At 59.8% G+C, this 13,014-nt stretch overlaps 1 protein-coding gene across 1 annotated transcript; it reads left to right on the top strand.

The window, feature by feature from the left end:
• Positions 1–2,284: 2,284 nt before the first annotated feature.
• Positions 2,285–2,689, top strand: LOC128899226 (scale keratin-like). The gene has a single exon (XM_054177596.1). It carries the CDS (start codon positions 2,307–2,309, stop codon positions 2,682–2,684), a length of 378 nt encoding a protein of 125 aa, XP_054033571.1. The 5' UTR covers positions 2,285–2,306; the 3' UTR covers positions 2,685–2,689.
• Positions 2,690–13,014: the final 10,325 nt, after the last annotated feature.

Here is a 13,014-nt window from a genome sequence, read left to right as displayed (position 1 = left end):
GGGCACTGCCTGAGCCCCAGCACAGCCCTGCTCAGCTGGGCACTGCCTGAGCCCCAGCACAGCCCTGCTCAGCTGCCTCTGCTCAGGAAGTTATCTACCCAGTCTGCCACAGAATCCCAGTGTGGTGGGGTGGGAAGGGACCCCTGCAGATCATCCTGCTCCAGCAGGGCTCCCCCAGCAGCTTGGCCAACAGCACAGTGCCCAGGGGGAGGTTGGAAGCTCTCCACAACCTCTCTGGGCAGCCTGCTCCAAGGCTTTGACCCCTGCAGATCATCCCCCCCCAGCCCTCCTGCTCCAGCAGGGCTCCCCCAGCAGCTTGCCCAGCAGCACAGTGCCCAGGGGGAGGTTGGAAGCTCTCCACAACCTCTCTGGGCAGCCTGCTCCAAGGCTTTGACCCCTGCAGATCATCCCCCCCCAGCCCTCCTGCTCCAGCAGGGCTTCCCCAGCAGCTTGCCCAACAGCACAGTGCCCAGGGGGAGGTGGGAAGCTCTCCACAACCTCTCTGGGCAGCCTGCTCCAAGGCTTTGCCCCCCCTCAAAGTGAAGGATTTCCCCCTTAGCAGCAAGACAAACTCAGAGCCCATCAGACAGCGTCCACAGCCACCACAGCTGCAGAGCCTCCCCCCTCTCCCCAGTGCTGGGTGGCTGTGGGGAGGAAGAGGCTCAGGAGCTGCCTTCCCCACCACTGCAGCCTTCATTGCACAACGTTGTGGAGCTGCTGAGGCTGCAGCCAAGGAGCTGGAGCCCTTCAGCCCCACGCTGTGCACCGCAGCAAGTTCCAGCGCTGATTACCGTCGCGATGGGGGAAGCTAATGAAGGAAGCGCTCGCCCAATCCAAGCAGGTTTTAATCCCTCCCCAGCAGGGTGGGATGATAGCAGCAAACCCAAGCTTGGTCAATTAGGCTTCCAGATGAAAGGTGGAATGTGCAGAGCCAGGCTCCAGGGAGATTTAGGCTTGATTTTGCAAACGGCAAGCGCAGGGTTTCGTCACTCCGGGGAGCGAGGAGCGCTCCGGGTTGGGGCTGCTGGGTGAGGATGACTTCATGGCAGCTCAGAACCTTCCCCCCCAGGCAACCTCAGGCACCCTATAAAAGGAGCAGGAGCCTGGGCAGATCTCATCTCACTCACCTGCAGACTCCTACATCAGGTAAGTCTGAGGCCATCTGGTTGCTGTTTGAACACCAAGATCCTTGGCCCTGCAGCTTGGGGTCCCCTTTCCCCTTCCCTTCCCTTTCCCCTTCCCTTCCCTTCCCTTTCCCCTTCCTTTTCCCCTTCCCTTCTCCCCTCTCTTCCCTCTTCCCTCTTTCCTTCCCTCTTCCCTTCCCTCTTCCCTTCCCTCTCCCTTCCCTCTTGCCTTCCCTCTTGCCTTCCCTCTTGCCTTCCCTCTTCCCTTCCCTCTTCCCTTCCCTCTTCCCTTCCCTCTTCCCTTCCCTCTTCCCTTCCACTCTTCCCTTCCCTTCCAGGACTATTTTGTTTTGATTCTCTTTCTTTTCCTCTCCCTTTTTAACTCTTTTTTGTCGGTTTGTTTTGGTTGGGTTTTTTGCTCTGTTGGCAAGTTGTGGTGCTGGGAGGATTCTGGAGTCAAGCTCAGGGGTCTGAGGCATTCATGTCAGGTCTGGGCATTCCTGTGCTGCTAGGCTGGAGGGGGAGGAAAGGCACAAGGCTTGAAATGCAGAATTGCCACTCAGCCACCGACCCAGAGGGGCAAAGCCACGTCCTGAGCTGTTTAAATGACCCAGCTAAAGAAAGAGCATTTCCTGCACAGGAATGGTTGCAAAATAATCCCTGGATCCCAGCACGGAGGGGTGGGAAGGAAGCCCTGGAGTTCATCTCTCTCCTCCAACCCCCCTGCCCCAGCAGGGCACCCACAGCAGCTTGCCCAGGGTCACAGTGGCCAGGGGAGGAGGTTTGGAAGCTCTCCAGACAAGGAGGCTCCACAACCTCTCCGGGCAGCCTGCTCCAGCATCCTCCAAGCCACGATGTTTCTCCTGGCTCCACTTTGGCCTCAGCCTGTCCCTGGGCGCCACTGAGCAGAGTCTGGGAGGGAAGAGGGATTAAACAGAGGGATGAGCAGTTGCAGAAGGCCTGGCAGGTGTGGCAGGAGATGTGGACGGGGGGCGCCCAGGGCAGCGCTGTCAGGCAGGGAACAGCGGCGGCAGCTTTGCTTCAGCAGCCGGCGATGGTTTTGCTGCTCCCCAACCCCCCAGCGCCGAAGCCCTGACCTGTTCCAGCCGCTCTTAGAGCTTCGTTTTCACACAGCTCTCTGCTCTCCCTTTCAGGACCACCTCCATCCATCCCTGCACGGAAATGTCTTGCTACGACCTGTGCCCCACCACCACCACCGGCGGCATCGCCTGCCCCCAGCCCATCGCCAACAGCTGCAACGAGCCCTGCGTGCGGCAGTGCCCCGACTCCACCGCCGTGATCCAGCCGCCCCCGGTCGTCGTCACCTTCCCCGGCCCCATCCTCAGCTCCTTCCCCCAGCAGGCCGTGGTGGGCTCCGCCGGAGTCCCTGCCGTTGGCAGCTCCGCGGGGCTGGGAAGCCTCTACGGCTCCGGCGCCTCCCTGGGAGGCTACGGCGCCCAGCTCGGCTACGGCAGCTCCGCGCTCGGCAGCGGCTTCTGCAGCCCCTGCGCCCCTCGGCGCCTCGGCCGCATCCTCCGCGGCAGCTGCGGCCCCTGCTAAAGGCTGGGGGGGAAGCTCTCCGAGCGGCCGCACCGCCCAGATCCCAAGGCCGAGCCGTGAGGATGGGGGCTGAGCTTTCCCGCAGCCCCGCGATGGAGCTGCTGCCTCTTGGCGTCTCTGATCTCTCTCCTCCTGGGTGTCCACCCTGCGGTCCCCGGTTCGTTGCTTGCTCTTTGTTGCCTCCTCCACCTTCCCGACGGTGCTGAACCATCGTGGGCAGCATCTCTCCACGTGGACACCACCCCCCCCGGGACCAGGATCTCCCGGCAGCAGCTGGGTATGCCTCAAGCATCTTCACCAGAAGCTGCACAACCAACAGAGGAGATCAGCTGAGGGCAGCAACCTCTCCAAGCAGGACTTTTGTTGAACTGTCTGGGCTCGACCCCCAGGGGTCCCTCCCAGCCCCAAACCTTTCTGTGGTTCTCCCAAGTGGTCTGGAAACAGCTTCTCCATGCTCTGTGCTTTATGGCTCTGCAAACTCCAGCATTTCTTGCTCATTAAAACACTCTTGCATCGCACAGCAGCCTGCTGGTTTCCCTGGGGGGGGGACTGAGAGTGGAGAGAAGGAAAAAAATTGGGATGCTGAGGCTGGGCAGAGCCTGGCCCAGGCTGCCCAGAGAGGGGGGAGATGCCCCCAGGGCTGGCACCAGCCCAGCTCAGCTTGGCTGGGGCTGTGAGCAGCCTGCTCTGGTTGGGGGGGACCCTGGGGACTGCAGGGGGTTGGACTGGGTGAGCTTTAGAGGTCTCTTCAGCCCAACCCAGTCTGGGACCCTGTGATCCTGTGGGATGGATCTGGAGCTGTTTCACTGCTGCAGAGGATGCAGACTGCTGAGCTCTCCCCAAGTCCCTCAGCTCTGAGGTTCTCTTCCTTTGAATCTCTGCTGGCTTCTGCTGGCTCTCAGTCCCTGCTGGCTGCAGGGGGTTGGGGCAGGAGGAGCTTTGAAGCTTCCTCCAAGCCATTCCGTGGCTCTGTGAGGCACCAGGGCAGGATGCAGACTGCTGAGCCCTCCCCAAGTCCCTCAGCTCTGAGGTTCTCTTCTCTTCTCCAGGTGAATCTCTGCTGGCTCTCAGTCCCTGCTGGCTGCAGGGGGTTTGGGGCAGGAGGAGCTTTGAAGCTTCCTCCAAGCCATTCCGTGGCTCTGTGAGGCACCAGGGCAGGATGCAGACTGCTGAGCCCTCCCCAAGTCCCTCAGCTCTGAGGTTCTCTTCCCTTCTCCAGGTGAATCTCTGCTGGCTCTCAGTCCCTGCTGGCTGCAGGGGGTTTGGGGCAGGAGGAGCTTTGAAGCTTCCTCCAAGCCATTCTGTGGCTCTGTGAGGCACCAGGGCAGGAGGGACAAGGGAAGGTTCTCCTCTCCAGGTTTCTCTGCCAGAGTATTTTATTCCAAGCACCTGAAAAGCTCCAGGGCAGAGCCCCCAGGTGCCAAAGTGACCAAAGGGAGAGGGCAAGGAAGTTGCTTTGCTGTTTGCTCAGAATCAGGCCCTGGGAGGCAGCTGGCACTCCGAGGGCACAGGCTGGTTCTGTTATGTTGAGCCACGCTGCCTGCAGGCTATTTACTGCTGCTGGGAGGCTGAACCACAGCACAAGAAAAACCATTAGGCTGCAGCAGTGACTAAAGGTGGTGTGAAGCCACCTATTAAAGGCAGAGATGAACAGCTGGGAACTCCCACAGCTCCATGTCCTGATGATCTCCTGCGTGGGGAGGACACAGGCTCTGGGTGGTGTTCACAACATCTCGATGAATCAACTGCTGATTGCATCTCGTTTGCCATCAGCTTTGCCTTGTAGCAGGACAGGAACACATGCTCACAGCTCCTCCAGACAAGAAAGGCCACAGTGACCTCTGTAGTTGAGGATGAGCCACTGTGGTTCCACTCTGCTGCCGGCACTGGCTGCCAGGAGGAGCAGGAGATGCTGCTGCTGCTGACTGGCAGCAGCTTGGCCTTGCCCTGGCTGACCAAAAACTGCAGGAGACCTTGCAGGTAGAGGTGGTCTGATCAGAGACCCATAGGGCTTGGAGCTCCCTGCTGTTAGGACAGGCTGAGGGAGCTGGGGGTGGGCAGCATGGAGAGGAGAAGGCTCCAGGGGGACCTCAGAGCTGCCTGCCAGGGCCTGAAGGGATCCTGCAGAGAGACTTTGCATGAGGGGGGTCTGAGACAGGCCAAGGGGAGACGGTTTGGAGCTGAGGCAGAGCAGGGTTAGAGCAGAGCTGAGGGAGAAGTTCTGCAGTCCCAGGGTGGAGAGAGCCTGGCACAGGCTGCCCAGGGAGGCTGTGGCTGCCTCCTGCCTGGGGGTGTTCCAGGTTGGATGTGGCCTTGAGCAGCTGAGTGTAGCTGAGGTGTCCCTGCCCACCGTGGGGGGGCTTGGAGCAGAGGAGCTCTGAGCTCCCTTCCAGCCTGAGCCATTCTAGCATTCAGAATTCTTCTTGTGTTTGCCTGGAGCTGCCAAGAATGCAGAGGTTTGGAGGGGAAAGTTCCAGGAACTCCCTCAGCAGCCAGTTCAGGATCCCTGACAGTTATTCAGAGGAGAATTCTCCCCACAGCTCCTTCCTGCTGGGCTTTAAACAAGGGCAAAGCATCCAAAAGCCAACCTGTGGGGCTGGGATTAAATGGGAGCCCGGGGCAAGAAGGGAGATGCAAGGAGGAGCTTCCAAAGTGACTCAGGCTGCTGAACTTTCTTCACTGGAGACACACCACAGCCACACCTCTGCTGCAGGAGGTTTCCAAGCTGCTTGCAGGGCTTACAAGATGTTGTTTACCCAGCAGGAGGATGACTCTGGGGAGGGAGGGAGGGAGGAAGGAAGGCAGGCAGGCATCAGGCTTGCTCTTGCTCTGAGGGCCTGGACACCTTCCAGCTGGAGGTGCTGGATGGAGGCAAACTCTGCCCCATTCCAGTGCAGGGGTTGGTGCTCAGCCCCTGGCACAGCACCAGCAGAATGCATTGGGTTGAAAGGGCCAACTCCAGGCTCCTCCAGGGCAACCTCCCTGCACTCAGCAGGGACATCCCCAGCCCGGGGGGAGCCCCTCAGAGCTCAGAGCCCCTGCAGGGATGGAGCCTCCACTTCCTCCCTGGGCAGCCTGTTCTGGTGTCAAGAGCTTCTTCCTCCTGTCCAGGCTAAATGGATTGGGTTGGTGCTCCCAGGAAGGCTGCAGGATGACTTCTCCAGAGGAGGTCTGAGGCAGGCCAAGGGGGAATGGTTTGGAGCTGGGGCAGAGCAGGGCAAGAGTGGAGCTGAGGAAGAAGTTCTGCAGTCCCAGGGTGGGGAGGCCTGGTGGAGGTAGAGAAGGGTTGACCTTGATGACCTCAGAGGTCTTTTCCAGCCCAAACAATGCTCTGATTCCATCCTCTACCACTCCTCCTCTCCACCATTCCCTCTGGGATCTTACTCACTGTGAGCCTTCACCCTTTCTCTTACAAATAACTGCAGAGAAGAGCAGAAAGCCTCCTCTTCTTCCTCCTCCTCTTCCTCCTTCCCCTACAAATAACTGAAGAGCAGAAAGCCTCTTCCTCTCCCTCTTCCTCTCCCTCTTCCTCCCCACAACTCACTAGAGAGCAGAAAGCCTCCTTCTCCTCATCCTCCTCTTCTTCCTCCTCCCCTTCCTCCCTACAAGTGACTGCAGAGAAGAGCAGAAAGCCTCTTCTTCTTCCTCCCCCTCTTCCTCCTTCCCCTACAAATGACTGAAGAGCAGAAAGCCTCTTCCTCCCCCTCTTCCTCCCCCTCTTCCTCCCCCTCTCCCTCCCCCTCTCCCTCCCCCTCTTCCTCCCCCCAACTCACTGGAGAGCAGAAAGCCTCCTTCTCCTCATCCTCCTCTTCTTCCTCCTCCCCTTCCTCCCTACAAATAACTGCAGAGAAGAGCAGAAAGCCTCTTCTTCTTCCTCCTCTTCTTCCTCCTCCTCTTCCTCCTCCTCTTCCTCCTTCCCCTACAAATAGCTAAGAGCAGAAAGCCTCTTCCTCCCCCTATTTCTCCCCACAACTCACTAGAGAGCAGAAAGCCTCCTTCTCCTCATCCTCCTCTTCTTCCTCCTCCCCTTCCTCCCTACAAATAACTGGCAGAAAGCCTCCTCCTCCTCCTCCTCTTCTTCTTCTTCCTCCTCCTCCTCCTCCCCCTTACAACACCCAGGGAGCAGGCAGAAGCTTCTCAGCCCTACTTTTGGGGGCAGGTCAAATCCTGCAGCAGGCTCAGCCCTGCACAGCCAAGAGCAAGGCAGGGGCAATGCTCCTGAGCAGCTCAGCCCTGGGAGGCTTCTTGAAAGGCTTTTCTTAGGCAATCAGGAGGATGTGAAACATTCCTCTCCTGTGATGCCCTAACCAGAAACCCTCTCCACCTGTGCCTGCCCCACATAACTCCATCACTGGCTCAGCCCTGGTGATTACTTTTGCCTTGGTGTCATTAGCCAGGCAGAGTCATGAGGGTTGGGAGGGGTTTTGGGGTTGCTTTAGTTCCTCTCTTTTGTTGCTTTCCTCCGTTTCTGGGATTGCCTCACGGAGCAGAGGTTGCTCAGGAGGTTCTCCACACCCCCCCCAGATGCTGCCCTGCCTGAGATGCCTTCCCACTTTCCTCTGCCCTGCTCCAGGGAGGGGGCATTGTGCAACTCCTGCCATCATAGCCACACCAGGCCAGCCCCATGACTCTGCTGGGAGGCAGCTCAGACCCCATCCTCCCTCCTGAGGCACCTTCCTGCTCAGCTCTGCCTTTGCTCTGCTCTGCTGAGCCTCCCCCAGCTCCAATCCTGCCTCCAGCTCTGGTGTGCCCAGCAGAAGGAGGGCACAGAGCTGCTGGAGAGAGGCCAGAGCCCTATAGCAGGAGGGGAGCTGCTGTAAACTTCCCTCCTCTGGCCCCCATTAAAGCAATCTGAGCTGCACCAGCAGCCCTTGGCTCCCTGGCTGCTTTCTGGTGGGTTTCTGACACAGCACAGCTGGGAGAAGCTCCTGGGCAGGGTTGGTCTTTGCAGCCTGCTGAAGCCCTACAGCAGGAGGGGAGTGAAGAGTTCCACTGAGCAAAGCCACCTCAGGAGTCCTCTGCTCAGCTCTTGGAGTGAGGCCAGAGGTGGCCACAAGGATGAGCCAAGGGCTCTGGAGCTCCTCTGCTGTGGGCACAGGTTGAGGGAGCTGGGGGGGCTCAGCCTGGAGACTCTGCTGGGAGGCAGCTCAGACCCCATCCTCCCTCCTGAGGCACCTTCCTGCTCAGCTCTGCCTTTGCTCTGCTCTGCTGAGCCTCCCCCAGCTCCAATCCTGCCTCCAGCTCTGGTGTGCCCAGCAGAAGGAGGGCACAGAGCTGCTGGAGAGAGGCCAGAGCCCTGTAGCAGGAGGGGAGTGAAGAGCTCCACTGAGCAAAGCCACCTCAGGAGTCCTCTGCTCAGCTCTTGGAGTGAGGCCAGAGGAGGCCACAAGGATGAGCCAGGGGCTCTGGAGCTCCTCTGCTGTGGGCACAGGTTGAGGGAGCTGGGGGGGCTCAGCCTGGAGGGGAGAAGGCTCCAGGGGGACCTCAGAGCTGTCTGCCAGCACCTGAAGGGATCCTGCAGGAAGGCTGCAGAGGGACTTTGCATGAGGGGGTCTGAGCCAGGCCAAGGGGGAAGGGTTTGGAGCTGAGGCAGAGCAGGGTCAGACTGGAGCTGAGGAAGGAGGTCAGGAGCCTCAATGTTCATGTCCAGCTTTTGTGGTCCAGGGCTCTGTGGGAGCCTTGCTGGTGGTGTGAGGGCTCCTGAGTGCTGAAGGAATCATGGCTTGGGGTGAGGCAGGCCAGGGAGTGCAGCCATGCATCAGCTCAGGGACATTCTGGGCAGGAATCTGGAGGTGCAGCTTCAGCTGCTGCAGGAGATTGGCTGCTGGGCTCAGCAGGTTTCCTCCTTAGATCCAGAGCTCTGCCTCCAGTCCTTCAGCTCTTTGCTGGTGAAGCCATCCCCAACAGACAGTTTCATGGCATCATGGAAGGGTTTGGCTTGGAGGAGCCCTCTGAGATCCTCCACCCCAACCCCACCATGGCCACCAAACCCTGGCCCCCAAGCACCATGGCCACAGGGTGCTTGAACCCCTCCAGGGCTGGGGAACTCCACCACAGTCTCACAGAATCAGTAAGGTTGGAAGAGACCTCAAAGATCATTGAGTCCAAGCTGTCACCACAGACCTCATGACCAGACCATGGCTCCAAGTGCCACATCCAATCCCCTCTTGAACCCCTCCAGGGATGGGGACTCCACCACCTCCCTGGGCAGCACATCCCAAGGGCCAACAACTCTCTCTGGGAAGAAGTTTCTCCTCACCTCCAGCCTAAACTTCCCCTGGCACAGCTTGAGACTGTGTCCTCTTGTTCTGCTGCTGGTTGCTAGAGAGAAGAGCCCAACCCCCACCTGGCTACAGCCTCCCTGCAGGGAGTTGCAGAGAGCAATGAGGTCTCCCCTGAGCCTCCTCTTCTCCAGGCTCAGCAACCCCAGCTCCCTCAGCCTCTCCTCCCAGGGCTGTGCTCAAGGCCTCTCCCCAGGGCTGTGCCCCAGACCCCTCCCCAGCCTTGTTGCCCTTCCCTGGACACCTTCAAGTCTCTCAATGTCCTTCCTAACCTGAGGGGCCCAGAACTGGACACAGGACTCAAGGTGTGGCCTAACCAATGCAGAGTCCAGGGGCACAATGACCTCCCTGCTCCTGCTGGCCACACTCTTCCTGCTGCAGGCCAGGATGCCCTTGGCCCTCTTGGCCCCCTGGGCACACTGCTGGCTCATGTTCAGGCAGCTGTCAATCAGCACCCCCAGGTCCCTCTCTGTTTGGCAGCTCTCAGCCACTCTGCCCCCAGCCTGTAGCTCTGCCTGGGGTTGTTGTGGCCAAAGTGCAGCCCCTGGCACTTGGACTTGTTGAATGCCATCCTGTTGGGCTCTGCCCAGCCTGGCAAGGTCCCTCTGCAGAGCCCTTCTGCCCTCTAACTGCCCAACCTCTGCTCCCAGCTTGGTGTCAGCTGCAAATGTGCTGCTGACTGACTCCATCCCCTCCTCCAGATCCTCAATGAAGATGTTAAAGAGGCTGGGGCCCAGCACTGATCCCTGGGGGATGCCACTGGTGCCTGGCTGCCAGCTGGCTGTGGCTCCATGCACCACCACTCTCTGGGCTCAGCCTCCAGCCAGTTCCTAACCCAGCTCAGAGAGCTGCTGCCCCAGCCAGGGGCTGACAGCTTGGCCAGGAGCTTGCTGTGGGGGATGGTGGCCAAGGCCTTGCTGAATTCCCACCTCCCTGGGCAGCCTGGGCCAGGCCCTGACCACTCTTGCAGGGCAGAAATGGTTCCCCTGCTGCTGCTGCTGCTGCTCTGTGTGGAGCAAATCCCTCAGGTGGTTTCTTTCCCAACCTGGCCACGCTGGCAAAAAAACAGCAAAATGCTGCAGGAAGTGAAACTGCTGCAGAAAGTTGAAGGGAAGGAAGGGAAGGAAGGGAAGGAAGGGAAGGGAAGGAAGAAGAAAGCAAAAAGGGTGTTGGAAGAAACTGGCAACTGGCCAGAGCTGAAGGGAGCAATCAGAGGAGCCTGGGAGCCATGAGCCTGGGTGTGTTTTGCAACAGACCTGAGACAGAAAGGATGTCTCAACCCCCTGGGGCAGGCCAGCAGATGCCTTATAAAGGGCTGCAGGCTCAGAAGCCCTCAGACCACAGCTCCTTGCTCCTCTTCTCCTCGTTGAGCCGAGTAAGTCTGAGCCCTTTGCCACCTCTGCCTCCCCTGTCCTCACCACTGCTGTACCTCCCCTGTCCTCACCACCTACCTCTGTGCCTCCCCTGACCTCACCACCTCTGTGCCTCCCCTCTCCTCACCACCTCTGCCTCCTCTGTCCTCACCACCTCTGTGCCTCCCCTCTCCTCACCAGCTCTGCCTCTCCTGACCTCAGGTTGGGTTTGTTTCCTGACCTCCAACCAGCTCCTGCTGAGCTCTGCTCTGCTGCTGGCAGCTGCCTCTGACTGAGGACCTTCTCTCCTCGGCCAAGAGGGCAGCTGCAGACCTGGGCAGGCCAGAGGGACTCAGCCAAGATGGGGCTCAGTCCAGCTGCTGTCACACCTGAGCTCAGGCTGCACCTCCAGAGAGCTGCTCAGAGGGCTTGGGGAGGGCTCAGCCTGTGGAGAGCCTGGGAGAACTCAGAGGAGCTGCCTGGGAGCGAGGAGGGCAGGGAGGGAGGGAGGGAGAGAGAGCCAAGGAGGGAGAGAGAGCCAAGCAGACCGAACTCCCCACGGCAGGTCCTGAGCCCCCCCTGCTGCTCCCAGGAGCTCAGGGTGGGCTGTGTGGGGGCTGGGGAGCAGCAGGTGGACTCAGCCCTCCTTGTCCCGTTGCAGGTTCACCTCCCTGCCCAGAGGATGTCCTTCTCCAGCCAGCAGCTCAGCTCCCGCTGCTTCCCCCCCTGCCAGCTCAGCTGCCCCCAGCCCTGCGTGGAAGCCTGGAGCCAGCCCTGCGTCACCTCCTGCGGGGACTCTCGAGCCGTGGTCTACCCTCCCCCTGTCACCATCCTCTTCCCAGGCCCCATCCTCAGCTCCTGCCCCCAGGAGAGCTGCGTGGGCAGCTCAGCTCCCCTGGGGCTGGGCCAATCCAGGGGCCTGCAAGGTTCCCTTGTCTATGGCAGCTACCTCTCCTCCTCCTCCTCCCAGCGCTCGGGGGGCTGTTGGCCCTGCTAAGCACGGCAGGAGGAGAGCTGGCAGCAAGATCTGGAGGTGCAGCTGAGGAGCTGAAGCAGAGGGGACCCAGGGGTGCTGCTCAGCACCCATGGAGCCTCTTTGCCCTCCTGATGCTCTGCTTCCCTTCGCTGTCGGCGCTCTCCAAGCCTTTCCCCTTCCTTGGTGGCTCTGCAGAGCCTGCTCCCCTCTGCCACAGCACTGCAAGCTGCTCCATCCCTGGTTGGCTCCATGAATGTTTGCCTTTGGTTGGTTGCTCTTCTCTTTGGTGCCTCTGGGTCCAAGAGGAAAGGGCCCAAGGTGTCAGCTCAAGCTAAGGCTTGCCCAGGCTGCTTGGAGCTTGAACCAAGGCAGAAGAAGAATGGGATGAGGAGAAGCCAGCTTGATGCAGATGAAGTTGGTCCTTCTCACAGCTCACTGAAGTCCATCTTCTGTTGTCCCTTCCCCTGGCTTGTGCCCTCCTTGGCTGCCAATAAACACTTCTGATGCCACCAAAGCAAAGCCCTCTGCTTGTTTGCTTCTCTCCTTTGGGACAGCTGCAACCCAGCTGAAGCAAACCCTCAGCTCAGCTCTAGGGATCTGGGGGACCATGGAATGGGGTTGGTTGGAAAAGGCCTTTCAGAGCCAGTCCAACCATTCTCTAGCTCTGCCAAGGCTGGGGCAAGGCCATGGCCCTCAGCACCACAGCTCTGCAGCTTTGAAGCCCCTGCAGGGATGGGGATTCAGCCACCTCCAGTGGTTGTGAAACCTTTGAGTCAAGAAGTTGCCTCTCATGTCCAACCTAAACCTCCCCAGGTGCAACCTGAGGCCATCTCTTGTCCTGTCCCTTACTGCATGTGAGCAAAGACCAATCCCCCCCCAGCTGGCTCCAGCCCCTTCTCAGGGAGCTGGAGAGCCCCAGAAGGTCTCCCCTCAGCCTCCTCTTCTCCTCTTCTCCTCCCCAGCCCTCTTCTCCAGACCCTCCCCCAGCTCTGTTGCCCTTCTCTGGCCCTGCTCCAGCCCTCAAAGTCCTTCTGGCAGTGAGGAGCCCAACCCTGACCCCAGGATTCCAGCTGTGGCCTCCCCAGTGCCCAGCCCAGGGCAGATGGATGTTGTGCTCCTCCAGCTGCTGTTTACACACTGCCCAGGGATGAATTCATCTCCAGCTCAGGCAGAACTTGCCTGTGCCCCAGATGTCATCTCTGCAAGGGCTCAGGTGTGGAGAGCTCTGCCCAGCCCTCAGAGAAAATGTCCAGGGCCAGCCTGGAGCACACAATAGCCACTCCAGGAAGATTCCAGCAGCTCCTCCCTGCCTTTCCATGGGCTTTCACCAGAGCTGTTGTAACTCCACAGCCCATGGAGAAAGGGAGTGTTCAGCTTGCACCACAGAGGAGCCAGGAGAGGGCAGGAGCCAGGGGACACCAACAGAGGGAACTTCCCAGAGCATTCCCCAGGGCTGAATCTCTGAGGCTCAGCAAACTTCAGCCACTTCCCTCCCCTCTTTCTTCACATCTGGCTGAGCCCAGGGACACCTCTCAGATGGACTCAGCTGCTCAAGGCCTCATCTAACCTGGCCTTGAACAGCCCCAGGGAGGAGGCAGCCAGAGCCTCCCTGGGCAGCCTGTGCCAGGCTCTCACCACCCTGGAACTGAAGAACTTCTTCCTCAGCTCCACTCCAACCCTGCTCTGCCTCAGCTCCAAACCCTTCCCCCTTGGCCTAAACC

This window comes from Dryobates pubescens, chromosome 41 (assembly GCF_014839835.1).
Source record: "Dryobates pubescens isolate bDryPub1 chromosome 41, bDryPub1.pri, whole genome shotgun sequence".
NCBI lineage: Eukaryota > Metazoa > Chordata > Aves > Piciformes > Picidae > Dryobates > Dryobates pubescens.
This window is presented reverse-complemented; position numbering and strand designations above follow the sequence as displayed.